Genomic DNA, 18,270 nt, shown 5'->3' with positions numbered 1-18,270 from the left:
AGAAAGAAAGAAAGAAAGAAAGAAAGAAAGAAAGAAAGAAAGAAAGAAAGAAAGAAAGGAAGGAAGGAAGGAAGGAAGGAAGGAAGGAAGGAAGGAAGGAAGGAAGGAAGGAAGGAAGGAAGAAAGAAAGAAAGAAAGAAAGAAAGAAAAAGAAAAGTCTAGGAATAATCTTAATTAAGGAAGTGAAAGTTTTATACACTGAAAACTGAAAAACACTAGTAAAAGAAGTTGAAGAGGACACAAATAAATGGAAAGATATCACATGTTCATGGATTTGGAAAGGTAATATTGTTAAAATGTCCATAGTATACAAAGCAATCTACAGATTCAATGCAATCCCTATCAAAATATCAATTATACTCTTCACAGAAATAGAAAAAACAATAACAAAAATATTTGTATGGCACCACAAAAGACTTTGAACAGCCAAAGCAATTTTAAGCGAAAAGAACAAAGCTGGTGGCATCACACTACCTGACTTTAAAATATACTACAAAGCTATAATAATCAAAACAGCCTGGTACTGGCATTAAAAATAGACACATAGGCCAATGAAACGAAATAGAGAACACAGAAATAAATTCACACACTTACAAATTTATAGCCAACTGATTTTTGACAAAGATGCCAAGAAGACACACAGAGATACTGGAGGGGGGGAAAAACAGTCTTTTTAAATAAATGGTCCTGGGAAACTGGATATCCACATGCAGAAGAATGAAGCTAAACCCTTTCTCTCACCACATACAAATATCAAATCAAGTGGATTAAAGACTTAAATGTAAGATCTGAAACAAAAAACTACTAGAGAAAACATATGGGAAATGTTTCATGACATCAGCTGAGCAAGAAATTTTGGATCAGACTTCAAAAGCACAGGCAACAAAAGCAAAAATAGACAAACGGGATCACATCAAATTAAAAAGCTTTTGCACAGCAAAGGAAATAGTCAACAAAGTGAAAGAATAATCCACAGAAGGGAGAAAATATTTGCAAACTATGCATTTGACAAGGAGATACTATTTAGAACATGCAAGGAACTCAAACAACTCAGAAAAAAAAACCCACAAATAATACAATTTTTAAGTGAGCAAAAAACCTGAAGCGATATTTCTCCAAAGCAGACATACAAATGGCCAACACATATATGAAGAAATGCTCAATATCATTAATCATCAAGGAAATGCAAATCAAAATGACAATGAGATATCACTTCACCCGAATTAGAATGGCCACAAAAAATAACAAATGCTGGCATGGATGTGAAGAAAGAGGAACTCTTTATACACTGTTGATAGGAACATAAATTAGTATAGCCATTATGGAAAGCAGTTCGGAGGCTCCCAAAAAAGTTAAAAATGAAACTAGTATGTGATTCAGCATTCCACTGCTAGTTATATATCCAAAGGAAATGAAATAAATATGTTAAAAAATATCCACACTCTCATGTTGATTGCAGCACTATTCATAATAGCCAAGATATGGAATCAACCTAAGTATCTGTCAACCTAAGTGTCTATCACTATCAATGGATGAATAGATAAAGAAAATGAGGTATGTGTACACTAGGGAATACTACTTAGCCATAAAAAGAAATGAAATCCTGTCATTTGTGACAACATGGATCAACCTGGAGACTATTTTGTAAAATGAAATAAGCCAGGCACAGTAAGACAAATACTGCATAATCTCACTCCTATGTGAAACCTAAAAAAATTGATCTCATAGAAGTAGATAGAATAGTGGTTACCAGAGGCTGAGGAAGATAGGGAGGAGTGGGGCATAGGAAAAGTTTGGTCAACAGGTACAAAGTTACAGTCAGATAGAAGGAATAAGTTATAATATTCTATTGCACAGTAGGGTGACTATGGTTAACAATATTATTATGGTATATTTCAAAATAGCTAGAAGGAGGACTTTCAGTGTTCTTATCACAAATAAATGATAAATGTTTGAGGTGATGGATTTGCTAAATATGCTGATTTAATTACTACACAATGTGTACATGTATCAAAACATCACACTACATCCCATAAATATGTACAATTATTATGTGTTAATTAAAAACAAACAGGAAAAAAGAATAGGGGAGAATGTTGGGGTAGATTCCTGGAAGGCTGTTGCAGGAGTCTGTAGTCTGATTCTGTGACAAGAGGGCCCAGATAAGGGTATAGTAAAAGGAAAGGACTGAAGTTCTGATACACGAGTGTCTGACTCATTTTCTGCCCAGGCCCAGTATCTAGCACAGTGCCTGGCACATACAGGCCACCAAGTCAAATCTGTTAAATGAATAGAAAATGAAACTGGCATGAGAGGCAAGTGTGAAGTGGAATACACTGGGTTGTTCCAGTGAGTGGGCTTATGAGGTTAGGAAGAAGGAAAGACAAAAGGTATAGAGGCTGTTGCATCAAACTCTGACACGTTCCAGTGAGGTCTGAAGCTAGAGCAGGTGCAAGTGGATGGCAGACTTGCAATGTGCCTACCAAAAATAAAGGGCTCATTTGTCTTCTGAGCCTTTGGATAGCCCATAATCACACATTGCTCTTAGTTTTTAATTTCACTGGATCTTGTTCCAGATTTGCTTTTTCTCCTTTATAGATGGGACTCTTGAACATATTTGTCAGTCCTCCTGGATGTTTTCCACAAAGTCACGTTTGGATGAGGCTTTTCTTAACCCAGAACTTCTATTGCAAGGAAGAGTTTGCCCTATATAATACCACCCAGGCAAGACCTGAATCTAGGGCCAGAATCACAAATTTTTTCGAAAGCAATTGGATTTTATGATGGTTAATTTTACATATCAAGTTGACTAGACTGAGGCAGGGGGTAAGATAATTTGGTTAAACATTATTCTGAGTGTGTATGTGACGTTGTTTCTGTGAGATTAACATTTGAATCAGTAGTTTGAGTAAAGCAGTTTACCCTCCCCAATGTGGGTACACATCATCCAATCCTATGAGGGTTTGAATAGAACAAAAAGGCGGAATAGACCAGGTACAGTGGCTCATGTCTATAATCCCAGTGATTTGGGAGGCTGAGGCAGGAGGGTTGCTTGAGGCCACAGGTTCAAGGCCAGCCTGGGCAACATAGCAAGACAGCATCCCCACCACAAAAAAAAAAAAAAAATTTAATTAGCTGCGCATGGTGGTAGACACTTGTGTTCCCAGCTACTCAGGAGGCTGAGGGAGGAGGCTGAGTTTGAACTCAGGAGTTCAAGGTTGCAGTGAGCTATGATTGTGCCACTGCGCTCCAGCCTGGGCAATAGCGTGAGACCCTGTCTTTAAAAGTAAATAAATAACTTTTAAAAGGTGGAATAAGGGAGAATTCACTGTCTTTGCCTGCTGTCTTCTAGCTAATACTTTGGTCATCTGCTGCCTTTTGGCTTGGGCTAAAACCGAAATTTACGCCATCAGCTCTCCTGGTTTTCAGGCCTTTGACCTCAAATTACAACTATATCATGGGCTCTCCTGGATTTCCAGTTTGCTTACTGCAGATCCTGGGGCTTTTCAGTTTCCGCAACCACATAAGCCAATTTCTTATAATAAATCTATTTACATATATACATATATATGGTTCACTTTCTCTGGAGAACTCAGACTTATACAATTTATTTTGGAAATTTTAGTTGGACACAATCTTCTTTGTCTACAACTCTCCATCCACAAAAACATTACAAGACCATAAATTTAGAGCAAAATTGTTTGTTCCTTGTGCTTGTTAGATTTGCTGCTGGACCAACAAGGTGCATCAAGAAAAATGAAGAAAGTAATAAATTTCAGAAGAACTTAAGTCTGGCTAAAATGGGGAGGGGGAAGTCTGCTTGGAGGGGGGCAAAAATGAGGGTTGTGTGGGACACATGCACACATGGGCACACAAACATGCACGCGTGCACACACACACACACACCTGCTCCACTTCCTCATCTACTCTTCATGACTTCTGGCAGTCTAACTTCCATCCCAAGGCTCCACTCTTAGCCCTTTACTCCTGTTCATCTCTACTTTCTCTGTAAACTCCAACTATTCCCTTTGTGTTAATGATCTATATCTCTAACCTTGTGCTTTCAAAAATAATGGAATCACAGGCTGTCTGATTCATTTAATGCCTTCATTTCACAGATGAAAAAACTGAGGATCCTAGAGGTCTACAGATATGTCTCAGATAGCACATCTGCTGGTAATTAGCAGAGTTGAGACTAGGAGCCAGGTTTCCTAACTACTAGTATAACACTCTCTGATAACTTGGTTGTCCCTCTGGTCCATAGTTAGCTATGAATTTTCTCCAATACTACAAGCCTCAACATACAATCAGAGAGATAGCAGTCACTTGTAAAATGTTGAGTCTTAAATAGAAAACTGGAGAAAAGTATTTATCACATAAGGTAGTAAAAGAGTTAATATTCTAAATCTATAAAAGAGCATCCTATTCATTCAACACATATTTACTGAGTGCTCACTAGACAGTTAACAGTGCTAGGCACTGAGAATGCAAAAGTGATGTAAGGAAAGCATGACTTCTGCTCGCACATGGTTTATTGTCTAGTGGACAGAGAAATACTGAGAGAATTCCTGTTACGAAAGCTAGTTGAGAAAGACTAACGAGAGAATTCCTGTTATGAAATGCAGTTGTGCACAGCTTCTCACCCCCTGCATGGTTACATAAGAGTAGTGTCGGACCTGGAACATTTTCTTGCACAGAGATAAAGAGTCCTCATAGCCTGTGCTAGGCATATCTCTGCTTTGTAATAACTTTCCCTGTTCCGGGTTTCATGTGTACTTCTTTGTTCTCAAGCGCATGGGTCAACAGCCGTCAAGTGCGCCTCCAGCTTCCTATAGATCTGGCCCCAGGGGGGATGGGTTGAGGATCTTCACCTGCAGCAACAGAGCGGTGTATGCGGTCCATCTCCCTGCAGTAGTTAGAGGGTAAGACCCGCAGCCATGGGGACACACAGTCATCACTGAAGCTAATCTTGTTCCATCTCTTCTCTATATGAGTAAAGTGTTGTCCATCCAGTGCCTGTGTGAATCATCTTTCTTGGTGACATGGACATCTGCAAACTATATAGTAAGTTAACATCCTGGGACTTCTGCTTTGGTGATAGGCAACAGGGGTCATTTACTCAAGAATGGCTATAATGAAACTCTAGCTGAAAGAAAGGAATGCCTGATTTAAAAGCACATAATTGAGGGACTTGACCCAGGTAGGATGTATGATCCAGATGAGGGGATGTTGGGGAAGTATCAGTGAAATGACTGAGGTGAGAAAAAAAGTATAAACAGGTGCTAATTAGGAAAATAATGTACAAAGGTCCTATGGCAGGAGTAAACATGATACACTTGAAAAACTGAAGGAAAGCTGGTTTGTCTTTAGAGCATGAAGTAAGCAGTAGTATGGGCTGACAGAGACTGGAAAGAGAGATAGAGAATATACCTTGCAGGGCCTTCTAGATCACGTTGAGAATTTGATTGTGAATCCACTAAGAAATAGACAGCACAGAAGAGTGTTTTTACAGAGAGTTTTGACAGAGAGATCTGGGTTTTAAAGAGACGGGGCCTGGTGGCTTGGGAAAATGGATCAGAAAGGAAGAAAACGGACACAGAGAGATTTGTGAGACTGTTGCCGAGATCCGGAAGAGGGAGCACGGTAGCTTAGACCAGTGGTTTTCACCAGTGAAATTTTACTCCTCTGAGGACACTTGGCAATGTCTTGAGACATTTTTGGTTGTCACACCACGTGTGGGAGGATGTTACTGGCAACTAGTAGGGAAAGGTCAAGGATGCTACTAAATATCCTACAATACACAGGACAGCTCCCTCAACAATTATCTGACCTGAAATATCAATAGTGCTCCAACTGAGAAATCCTGGCTCAGACCATGATGGTGGCCGAGAGAGAGAAGGAAGTACATATTGGAGAGACGATGAAGAGGTTAAAATCACAGTAATTAGTGACTGATTGATCGTGCCGAGTGGGGAAAAGACTATCAAAGGCAACGCTCAGGTTTCTGGCTTGCTCACCTGGGTGAGTGGGGAGTGCCGAGATGAGAAGTGCTTGAGGAGTTGATGGTTTGGTAGGGGAAGATAAGGAGCTCTGCTTGAAACCCTGTAAATGTGAGGTGCCTGTATGACACTTGAAAGATGAAAAACACAATTCTCTAGGTCTACAGATCAAGAGCAGAAGCCTGAGCCCTGTATTTGAGAGCTTCTGTGAATAAAACAGAAGACATAGGCATGGATGAGATTACCTAGGAAGAGAATACAGACTGAGAAGAAAATAATCCTGAAGACTGAGTCTTGAGAAACTCCCAGGAAAGGAGCATGAACCAGCAAAAGTGTCTAGAGAAGTGGGAGGACATGGCACACATCAGATGCTTCAAGAGGGCCTGTTTCCTGGCACCTTCTCCAACACAAGCACCACTGATTTTTTTTTTTTTTTTTTTTTGGAGACAGGGTCTTGCTGTGTAGTCCAGTCCAGGTTGGAGTGCAGTGGCAAAATCTCAGCTCCTCAGCTCATTGTAGCCTCCACCTCCCAGATTCAAGCGATCCTTGTGCCTCAGCCTCCCAAGTAGCTGGGACAGGCATGCACCACCATGCCTGGCTAATTTTTATATTTTTTGGTAGAGATGGGGTTTCACCATGTTGGCCAGGCTGGTCTTGAACTCATGACCTCAGGTGATCTGCCCACCTTGGCCTCCCAGAGTGCTAGGATTACAGGCGTAAGCCCCCAAGTCTGGCCTAGATCTTTTTAAACTTTGCTAAGCTAATCAGTTTTTTTTAAAATCTTGTTTAAATATACCAAAGTTTTAGTTGACAGTTTTGGTAAATAATGAGATTAAGCATCTTTGCCATGTTAGTCAGTCATTCATATTTCTTTTGTAAATTGGCCAGTGCGTGTGACTTGCCCATTTTCTATTTCAGATATTCATATTTTTCTACAGTCTTTAGTATATATTTATGGTTTTAAAGTCTTTACTGTCACATTCTTAGGTATTTCCTGAGAATTTATCTTTTTTTGGGGGGGGGGGGTATTGCAGTGGGTGGTGTCTTTCTATTCAGTTGTTTTTCATTTTCATGGATTCAAATTTGTTGACTTTATTTCTCTTCCTGCTTTGACTGCATAGTAGAAGAGACTGTTCTTTCCCAAGGATGATAAAAATATTCTTCCACATTTTTTAGCACATTAAATTATTTTATATATTTAAATTTTTAAACCACCTAAAATCTATTTTTGTGGAGGATGAGTAATTAGAATCCTTTTCCAAATGAGCCAGTAGTTTCAGTACCAGTTATTGAATAATATGTTATTTAAACCTCTTCTTTATCTTATAATCCTATATCCAATAGTCTGTTGTGGCCTATCTTTTTCGTTCTTTAGATCTCTCAGTATATTCCTGTGCTCAAGACAGGCTGTTTTTATTACTGTAACTTTATAATATGTTTTGATAACTGGTAAGGCAAATCTGTACTATTTTATAATCAGGAAAACTCACAAAGGTGTGTGTGTGTGTCTGTGTGTGTGTGTGTGTTCTTGTATGTGGAAGGTCGATGAGGAAATGCCTTTGAATGACTAGGTCTACTTTGGAAGCTGCAAAAGAGTTTGACACAGTGCCTGGAGCAGAGAGTTTCCAGAAAAGCTTGGAAAAATAAAAGGAGAATTAGAGACAACAGGGCTCTCAAAGGAGGCTGATGCTCACACTTACAAGGTCTGTAGGTTGATGCAAGCAGAGAGGAAAGCTGGCATGGACTGATCTCTGTTATTTTTATATACTAGGACTAACTGCATTTCAAGGCCCATTAGGCTGGAAACCTTTTCCCAGCCCCTGGGAAGTCACTGGGGATGCTAAGGTTAGTCATTCACCCACTGGGGCTATCTTACTGAGCTCAGGTCTGGGTGCACTGCCAGCAGCTGTTTGTGTACTTACAGCCTCCTGGGTGCAGACAGACCTCAGCTGCCAGCCATATGCCTTACGTTTCATTGGCCCACAACTTTCAAAGAAAACAAGTCTTTTAATTCAGCAAGTATTTGCTGAATGTCTGACACCCCCAGTGCAGACCCTGTCCCAATCCCCCAACGGGGTCTACCTCCATCCAACTCTGGGTGAGTGACCATGGTGCTCTTGCACACACACACACACACACACACAAGCACATACACATAGCTCAGGCTTGGGGCCCACCTCTCTGGGCTCACAGGTCTCAAAGCAGGGGCATTCCTATCTTAAGGACTTCTTGTCTCAGGGGCTTTGGCCCCACCTGCACAGGACAGGAAATTAGTGGATTTCTAGGAGAAAGCAGGTCATCGCAGGGTATAACCAGGGACTCAGCTCTTCCTTCCAGACATGCAGGAACCACAAGGAGGGACGGTCAAACAGGGCCTGCTTAGGCCTCTTCCTGGGATCACTCCAAGGGTCTTTGGGGTCACTCAGAGGAGCAGGGAGGCTGCCTGCTGCTGTACCCTGAGACAGACTCCTGGGGTGTTTGGATCAATGCAGCCCGCATGCTGCCTTTTTGTTATCTTTTCTATTTTGCCTCTTCTGGGCTGTACTTGTCTTGAATTTTGGCCTTACGACACCCATGTTAAATGGGGTAGGGCAGAGCATTGCTCAGTAAACAACAAGAATGTCCCTGGGCATGGCCAAGGTGGTTCTGCTAAGTATGAAAGGGAATGTGCCTGCCACACTTTGTGCTTTAGGCCCAAGTGACCTAGGGGCCAGCCTGCCTATTGGTCTCACTCCCAACATTACAGGTGTTTGACTTCACTCCACCCCGTGGAGAGACGGACCACAGGAGCCACCCACCGGGGGACTGCATGAGGTCATGCACACCCACAGAGTGCCCAGTCCCTGCCTGGCCTTGTGCCCATTTTCCCTTCACCTAGGGTTGGGGTGACAATGGAGGTAACTAGAAAACAGATCAAAAGGTTCTTGGTCTTGACACAGATGCAAGAGGGAGGCAGATAATAGACACCTCCCTTCCCCCTCACCCACATAGGCTCCAGTGGGTTCTCAGGGCAAGGCCTGGCGGCTGCCCCCTCTCTGACTCCAGGTAGAGGTGAGTGTGGAGGAAACTGAAAGAGGAAAGGTGAAGTGCTTTTGGCTTGGACCTGAAGGGGGACAGAAGGCTCTCGGGGCAGGCAGGGTCGGTCTTTCGGCAAGAGGCGCGCTCTCTCTCCCTTCCTCTTCCATCCAGGGCTGGGTGTGAAGGTGAGAGCAACCGGAAAAGAAGGTGAAGAGGCCCTTGGCCTTGACACGGACGCGGGAGGAGGTCCCAGGCCGAGGCCGCCCCGCCCCCGTCGCTGCCCCGCCTCACTCGGCGCCGCCTCCCGTGTTCTAGGTTGACACCTCCTCAGCGCTGGCCGCGGGCAGCCTCTGCGGCAACGCTAGTCGCCGCCTCCGAATCGGCTCCGCACAGGTAAGGTCAGGACACCCGGCGCCTGGGCTGCCGAGGAAGGAGTCGGGGGTGCTGCGTGAGACTAAGAGTTGAGGGGCAAGGAAACAAAATTGGATTTCCTCAGAGGGCCAGAGGAAGAGACTGAAGCACGCGAGCCCCAAATCCTTGGACGGGGGGAGGTGGTCCCTGCCATGCCCACGACGGGTAGGCGCGTTTTTACCGACTGCCTGCACAGATCCGCAGATGTGCTGGGCGCTTAGATGCCTGCGGCTATGCAGAGACGCAGTCCAGAGCGGTGACCCCAGATCCTGGTGGGGGCTGGATCCCAGGGCCCCGACATCCCTTTGCAATTTCCAGCCATCAGCTAAAGACTCCCCTCCCGGGGCTTTAAAGAAAGGCTCCAGGCTCGCGATCCACGAACACACAAAAACCTTCCTTGCTGATGTTCTGAAGAAAAGCCCCGCCTCAGCCCTATGAATGGTAATAATAGGGGGAAGATTTATTCTTTCTCGGGTGTGTGTACAGGTGGAACGATCTGCAGAAAAAGACCTTTTTTTCGGAAAATCTTTTCAGTTTGAAGTTTCAGCAAATCTATGTTTGCTCTCCTTGCATTTGGGGAGATGACATGGAATTTAAACTCCAGCTTTGGGGCTGTCTCTGAGTCCTGGGTTGGGCTGACCTTTCCCGGGATGAGGTTTTGATTTGGAGGAAGTAAAATGGGTTTTGTCTGAACCTGTGCTCGTTCTTTAAACTTCTGAGGTCGGGGGCTGTGGACTTACTGACATCCTGTCTTCTCTCACCTGCAGCTGGGAGAAAAGATGTTCACTGTGCTGACCCGCCAACCATGTGAGCAAGCAGGTTAGTATCTCTCAACAGGCAGCAAGCGTGGCTTTGCCAAATCGCAAGAGAATCCCAGCTTCGGCCCACAGTTTTTCATCCATATCCCCTGCAAATTACTGTTTAACTTTATTGGTTTGAGACTCAGTATTCAACTGGGTTTCGCCACTGGCATTCCTCAAATAAAAGTAATGCTCTTCATCAAAGCCACACAAAACAAGGACTAACATGCATGTTTCACTTAAAAGGTTTTTCCGGTTTGTATAATCCATTAATTTGGCCCTTGTGGTTTCCCTTACCTAGCTGTATGTAAGGTTTGCTTTAGAATACTGTATTGTTGATTTTGTGATCAATTGTAAAGTACTTGGATCTTTCCTGTATTCCCATCCAAATGTTGCTGGCACAGTGCCTACAACACCCCCACCCCTCACCGTGGGTCAGTGTTGTTATGATTGATACTGCAGGCAGGAGTGCGGGATTTTCTCAAACTCGCAGGCACGAGCGCGCGCGCACATACACACACACACACACACACACACACACACACACACACACACACACTTCTAAGCTTGCCCCACCTGCCTCTAGAGTACTTTTTGGAGTTGCTCATGTGGAAGCCCAGAAGGCTCTGGCTTCTCCACGCTCAGGTAGGCATCTTGCAATTACCATGTTTGTCCAGCCCTAATGACAGCACAGCTCTAGGCTGCATTTCCTAAATGAATAAGACCTGGTCTCGTCCCTTTTACTATGTAATAAGCTTTTCTGCTGGGACAAGGGTTTGCTTAAGGTAATCATAGCTTTTTACTTGAAAACTGCTGAAACACAGAAGACTTAGGAGGCCAGCCACGTAGCTGTGGTCAGGAAACTGCATACATATCACACACTCCTTCCCCATGGATAGACATTCTTTAGTCATGCCCCTAAACTGGGTATTCTTGTCTTCCAGAAGGATATGATTTTAGGATAGTAAGGGCAATCTATGTGAACTTTTATTTTTGTAAAGGGAGATTGCACGTGAGGAGCTGTTTTCCTTTGATTTTTAGGTTTTCCCCCAAAACACTTTGAGATGTTAACACAGAGATTGTAACATCACTCATATAGACTAACCTGTTACATTCCTTCCAAAGGAAAAGTTTAACTTGGCAGATTAAATTTCTACCACATTTTATTAGGGGGAAAAATCCCTTAAACTTCTATAACTGACACTGACAAATGCATTCTTTGAAAGCTGATGCAAAAGTTTGCCTCTGTGGATTAACTGGTTCCTGGCTGGTTCTTGTACTTTTATTTGGAATAACAGAAAAGTGATAGAGGACCTCTTCCTATGCTCTGCAGGTTAACTCCATGGCAGTTGGCTCTCCTTTCCATTGCTATTACCCACAATTCTGTAATGAGCAACCTTGTGTCTAAGTCATTTCACACATGTGGAGCTAGTTCTGTGGGATAAATTCCCAAAAGTTCGATTGTGAGTCAGATGGCATGCTTATTTGCAGTTTTGATAAATATTGACAAACTGCCTTCCATTGATGCTGTACCAGTTTACACTTTCAGTGACAAGGTAGGAGGATTAAGGTGTTAAATGACCAACTTTGACACCAAGAAATGTCTGTGACTGCAGCTACACTGCAGGGGAATCATTTGAGATGGAAAGAGTTAGCTGTTCTGAGCCACGAAGACCTATTGCGTGACTGCCCTCCTATAGCAAATGTTGTGATGTGACTGAATTTATGGGCTGAATCTAATTATATCCTGGGTGCGTAGACATGCCCTTTTTTTCTTCTGGGAAAATGTCTTACAGAAATAATGCAGGGGTAAAGCATAGGTTATGATGATCTAGGAATAATGTTCTGGAATAAGACAGGATCTATCGAATTGCTGTTCAGTTGATCTTTCTATAATGATGAAAATGTTATATGGCTGCACTGTCCAATATAGTAGCCACTAGCCCACACGTGGTTATTGAACACTGGAAATGTGGCTAGTAAGATTGAGAGACTGCGTTTTTATTTTATTTTATTTTAATTAATTTACATTTAGATAGCCAATTGATTAGATATATATTGGAATTCGATGAATCTAGTGATCCTTCTATTATTCTATTATATTTGTATTTCAACCATTTGGGTGTCATTTATGCTTATGTCCCAATAGTTCTACCAAGACTATTGTTATTATTTTTTAGAGGCAAGGTCTCACTCTGTTGCCAGGCTGGAGTGTAGTGGCACATCTCACTGCAGCCTTGAGCTCCTGGGCTCAAAGGATCCTCCAACCTCAACCTCCTGAGTAGCTTGGACTACAGGTGTGCACCACATGTGCAGTTGATGTTTTTTCATTTTTTGTAAAGATGGGATCTCACTATGTTGCTCAGGCTGGTGTCTAATGCCTGGCCTCAAATATCTTCCCACCTCAGCCTCCCAAAGCTGGGATTACAGGCATGAGCCACTATACCCGGTCCAAGATTGTTATTTAGTCAATATTTTCATTGAATGTCTTTTTATTTATCTTTTTTAAAAATTAGGTATAACTTCTATTCAGTGAAATGGATAGATCTTAAGTTGTGCCCCTAAGTTGGGTTTTCTTGCCTTCTAAAAGTACGTTTTTAGAATAGTAAGGGTAATTTATAAGAATTTAAGAATTTTTTTTTAAGGGAAATTATACTAAGACACTGATTTGCTTTCATTTTCAAGTTTTCTCCAAAGGACTTTGAAAGGTTTGATGAGTTTTGACAAATACACACATCCATATACCCCACAATGCTATAATGTATAGTGCATTGCCGTTACCCCAAGAAAGTACCCACATATTCCTTCCCAGTGAATCCCTGCCCCAACTTCCACCCCCTGGCAATCACTATTCTGATTCCTGTTACCTGCCTACTTTAGAACTTCAAACAAGTGAAATCATCTCAGTATAGTATAGTGCTAATTTTTTATTTTGTTTATTTATTAATCTATTTATTTATTTATTTTTGAGACAAGGTCTCATTCTGTCACCCAAGTTGATGTGTAGTAGTGTGATCTCGACTCATTGCAACCTCTACCTCCTGGCTGCAAGCAATTCTCCCACCTCCGTCTCCCGAGTAGCTGGGACTACAGGCGCATGCCACCACACCTGGCTAATTTTTGTATTTCTTGGTAGAGACAGGGTTTCACCATATTGGCCAGGCTGGTCTTGAACTCCTGACCTCAAGTGATCTGCCCACTTCGGCCTCCCAAAGTGCTGGGATTACAGGGGTGAGCCATCAGCCCAGCCTAATTTCTTTTTCTTTAACTGAGATTATTTTTAAATGAAATATTCTATCATTTAATTTTTTAAAAATAGATCTTTTGAATCTCCATTAAAACAAATGTTAGCTGGGCATGGTGACTCATGCCTGTAATCCCAGCACTTTAGGAGACCAAGACAGGCATATCACTTGAGCCCAGGAGTTCGAGACCAGCCTGGCCAACATGGTGAAACCCCATCTCTACTAAAAATACAAAAATTGACTGACGTGGTAGCATGCACCTGTAATCTCAGCTATTCAGAAGGCAGAGGCAGGAGAATGGCTTGAACCTGGGAGGCAGAAGCTGCAGTGAGCCGAGATCACGGCACAGCACTCTAACCTGGGCGATAGAATGAGACTCCATCGAAAGAAAGAAAGAAAGAAAAGGAAGGAAGGAAGGAAGGAAGGAAGGAAGGAAGGAAGGAAGGAAGGAAGGAAGGAAGGAAGGAAGGAAGGAAGGAAAAAGTAAAACGAATGTTATTGTACCACAGTATCAGAAAACTAGACCATGCATACCTTCCCTGCAACACTGTTTTAGTACACAATTTGTGAGGAAGGGCAAATGCGTACTGTTTGTCCTTCCCTCAAAACTGGGGAGAAGGGGAGCTTATTTGCTACTCTGTCTTAGAAATGTGGGTCTCGCTAACACCAGAGAAAGTGGTTTATGCATATGATTATGGGGCCAGTCCATTGATTCTACAAAGAATACCAGTGCCTGGTTTTTACCTTCCCCTCAAGTGCCTTCTGGGTCTTCTCGTTTTAGGCCTCAAGGCCCTCTACCGAACTCCAACCATTATTGCCTTGGTGGTCTTGCTTGTGAGTATTGTGGTGCTTGTGAGTATCACTGTCATCCAGATCCACAAACAAGAGGTCCTCCCTCCAGGACTGAAGGTAAGTGTGAAGGGACTGGCAACAAAGGGAAGAAATGGGCATAAAGGGGAAGAAATCAATTATTCCAAAACCATGAGTTAGAAGAGCAGAAAATCTTCCCCCCACCGCCTCATTTCTGGCTGCAGCCAGGAGAAGGCAGTGTAAGACTCAAGGGAGAAGGTCTGGACATGTTGGGTTTATGATATTTGAGGCCACAAATTGAGGGTAGTGACACCTTCTCCAAGGACTGTGTTATCTTGCTTTGACTTCTGACTCCAAAGCTAAAATTTGTAACCAAGAGTTGCAGATGGCTCTCAAAGATTTACCAGTTCAGCCAGGTGCAGTGGCTCATGCCTGTAGTCGTGGCACTTTGGGAGGCTGAGGCAGGTGGATCGCTTGAGCCCAGGAGTTCGAGACTTGCCTGGGCAACATGGTAAAACCCGTCTCTACCAAAAAAAAAAAAAAAAAAAAAAATTTACCGGTTAGTGCAGTTTCCATTTTGACCAGTTTATCTGTTCTCCCAAGCACACAACCCTGATAATGAGTAAAGACCAAGGCTGAGCACAGTGGCTCATGTCTATAATTTCAGCACTTTGGGAGGCCAAGGCAGAAGGATTGCTTGAGCCCAGGAGTTCAAGACCAACCTGGTCAATTAGAGAGACTCCATCTCTACCAAAAAAACAATTTCCAAAAAAAGGAAAAAATAAATCAAGACCAGGAGACCCAGGCACCTCTTCTGGCCTAGGCTGAGTGAATAAAAAAATCAAGAACTTGAGAAGGTCTCCTTGAGCTCTATTTGTGCTGCTACTCTTGAGTCTAGAACATGTGCTGTGATCCTTCCAACACTTTGCTCAACAACCCCGACCCCACCAAAAAAAATTACTCAGGACCTTGTGCTTAGTCCCAGAGGCCCCTCTTAGCTCTCAACAAGTCCATCCTCAAATGATCTTTAGGCTCAGAATCATAATATATCCCCCAAGCTTGGCTCTGAGGATGCCCTTGGAGACGGGAGGTGATTCCATGAGAGGCTGACAAAGGAAAGGTGAAGCAAGTTGATGAGTCCTTCAATCATTTTAGGTAGGGGTCAGCAAACATTTCTCACAAAGGGTCAAATAGTACATATTTTAGGCTTTGAGGTTCATTTATAGTCTCTGTTTTATAACTCTTCTTTGTTTTTTGACTCAATTAAAATTGTACAAACCCTTCTTAGTTGTGCTGTAGGGACCAGGTAATTCAGCCATGTTCTTTGAATCTCATTTAACCTTTACACTTGACCTCGCAAGTCTTTTCCATATCTTCCTGCTGTTAGTGACTATTCAAAGGTAATATTTGAAATACATAGACTTTTTAAAAGAAAAGAAACTAGTATTGTTTTGGACTCTAAGGATGGGTTTGAGCTAACATTCTAAGGCGGCTTTTCTAAAAGATTAGAGTAAAATCTCCATTAGATAATATAATAGCATTTGGTTCCTTGATAAGATATTTTATTTAAGAATCTCAGCCCTCATTAATAACATGAATAAAAAAGAAAAACAAACAAACAAAAAAAACAACCTTATGCAATCACCCAATAATGAAAAGAAAGCAAATTACCCGATTGTCCAAAGATACTAGCTAAGGCCTAAAAGAAGCTGTTTTCCCAAGCTCTAGGCACTGCCTTCTATAAACTACTGTATATAAAATTGGGACTTTGGGAGGCCGAGGCAGGCGGATCATGAGGTCAGGAGATCGAGACCATCCTGGCTAACATGGTAAAACCCCGTCTCTACTAAAAATACAAAAAATTAGCCAGGCCTGGTGGTGGGCACCTGTAGTCCCAGTTAGCTACTCAGGAGGCTGAGGCAAGAGAATGGCATGAACCTGGGAGGCAAAGCTTGCAGTGAGCCAAGATGGTGCCACTGCACTCCAGCCTGGGCGACAGAGTGAGACTCCATCTCAAAAAAAAAATAGGGACTGCAAGTAAGAGTAATATGTTTTTTATTTTATTATTATTATTTTTTGAGACAGAGTCTTGCTCCATCCCCCAGGCTGGAGAGCAGTGGTGCGATCTTGGCTCACCACAACCTCCACCTCCTCAGTTCAAGCGATTCTACTGCCTCAGCCTCCCAAGTAGCTGGGATCACAGGTGCCCGCCACCACACCCAGCTAATTTTTTTGTTGTATTTTTAGTACAGACCATGTTAGTACATCACCGTGTTGGCCAAACTAGTCTTGAACGCCTGACCTCAGGTGATCCACCCACCTCGGCCTCTCAGAGTGCTGGGATTACAGGCATGCATCACCGCACCCAGCTGCAACTCAGAGTAATATCTCTTTACACTTCGTATAGTGCTATTCAGTTAAGTGAGCACTTGTCCCTGATTATGTCACTTAGGTCTAATGTCAACCATAGAAGGTGGGCAATGACCACCTTGACTGCCATTTTGAAAGTGAGAAAATACAGGTTTGGTCAGTGAATGACAGGTCCTGAACTGAAACCTGGTCCCTTCTGTTCCCAAGGCCAGGGCTCTCTTCACTGCCTCCCACTTCTCCCTGACTCTGAGTTCTGAATGGAGAGCCAAGTGGAGGGAAGGGATTGACCTCAGATAGGAGAACACTTCCTGCTTTGCACAGGAGTGAAGGTAGGGAGGCTGGATGCAGATGCAGGAAAGTTTGTTGAATTGAGGGCACGGAGTTAAGCCTAATGCCACCCTTAGACCCTGATAGCTGGGCTGCCTGCCCTGGGCCCCACATTTCAGAAAGACCAGCTCTAGCTGCACTTCAGGCTTATCTCTCTCTATGACCCAAAGGAATATGCTTACCCAGAGCCCATACTTCCCCTTCTAGAACACACTGTGGTGCCCAAGACTTCAGAATCTAGGGTCTTCGTGGACCTCCAGAAGGTGGACATCACCAGTGGTCTGAGGGGTGGCCAAGAGGCAGCTGCTTACAGGGAATGTAAACAGAGCATAGCTGTGTGGTCTGAACTGTCCCCACACAGATGCATGGGTTCTTTATTCTGTAGATTTGCCAGGGGTGGGAAGAGAACAGGTTTGGGAAAGGGACAGGGCAGAAGCCTCTATTCATAAAATTTTGTCTCTACTCTTACAAATGTTAGAAATGGGCTGGTTAAGGCAGTTGCCAGCTGATGGCTTCTACTTGTTCTGGATAGTAACAGGCAAGTCCTCTGTTCTTGCTGGAGGGACATGGAGGAAACAGATGGAAGACTAGTAAAATGAGTAGAGAAAAATAGATCCCTGGGCAGTCTAGAGGGCACTGTTGAAGGAGAAAACCACACACGTTGAATGCTACTGTCTTAGGTTGGGCTCTCCAAGTCAAAGACATACATGCAAGTAGATCATCTGGGGATGATCCCAGGAAACGCTGGTGCGGGACTAGGGAGCTGAGATGGGTCAGGCAGCCAAGAGAGGGCCTGTTATGCAGCAGGTCAGCACTGTGGGCAACTGGGACTCAGTCCTGCTTGGGATCCTGTGAGATGGTACAGAGACCTCAAAGTTGTCCCATATCAAGGGGCATACAGGCGTGTACCTCCCAGATATCCCACTCAAGGGCATATTTATCTCCCAGCTTCCATCAGTCATTAGCTGAGAGGCTGCTCCCTGGATGTTAACTCTCTAGTCTTTCTGGCATATTTTGTGATCAGGTGGACTCGGGCCACTAGATAAAGGCTTCAGGCAGGTGGAAGATGAATGGTTGTACATCACAGTAGTAAGGTCTGAGGGGATGTGGGCAGAGAATTGCCAGTGACTACTCCATGTAAATAATATTGTTACTATCCCTGTATTGCAGATGAGAAAACAGGAAAAGAAAGGGCAAATAGCTTCCCATAGTTACACAGATTGAAAACAGCAGAACTGGTGTAAAGGAAAGAAAAGAGAACAGACGACAGTGGTCTTAAACAAGGGTTTG

At 43.3% G+C, this 18,270-nt stretch overlaps 1 protein-coding gene across 6 annotated transcripts in view; it reads left to right on the top strand.

Annotated features, from left to right (window-relative positions):
* The first annotated feature begins 4,822 nt into the window (after positions 1–4,822).
* ENTPD3 (ectonucleoside triphosphate diphosphohydrolase 3) overlaps positions 4,823–18,270 on the top strand; it is a 45,474-nt gene continuing 32,026 nt past the window's right edge. Inside the window, exons 1-5 of one of the 6 annotated variants that reach the window (XM_023231719.1) lie at positions 4,825–5,064; positions 9,189–9,410; positions 9,747–9,869; positions 10,196–10,247; positions 14,255–14,382. In XM_023231719.1, the coding sequence (XP_023087487.1) occupies positions 9,867–9,869; positions 10,196–10,247; positions 14,255–14,382 (183 nt within the window). In that variant the 5' untranslated portion in view covers positions 4,825–5,064; positions 9,189–9,410; positions 9,747–9,866. Of the gene's footprint in view, positions 5,065–8,745; positions 9,411–9,746; positions 9,870–10,195; positions 10,248–14,254; positions 14,383–18,270 lie in introns of all 6 variants that reach the window. The other 5 variants (XM_023231720.1, XM_023231718.1, XR_002735563.1 and 2 more) reach the window with 5 other exon arrangements.

This window comes from Piliocolobus tephrosceles, chromosome 2, assembly GCF_002776525.5.
Source record: "Piliocolobus tephrosceles isolate RC106 chromosome 2, ASM277652v3, whole genome shotgun sequence".
In the NCBI taxonomy this organism is placed as follows: domain Eukaryota; kingdom Metazoa; phylum Chordata; class Mammalia; order Primates; family Cercopithecidae; genus Piliocolobus; species Piliocolobus tephrosceles.
This window is presented reverse-complemented; position numbering and strand designations above follow the sequence as displayed.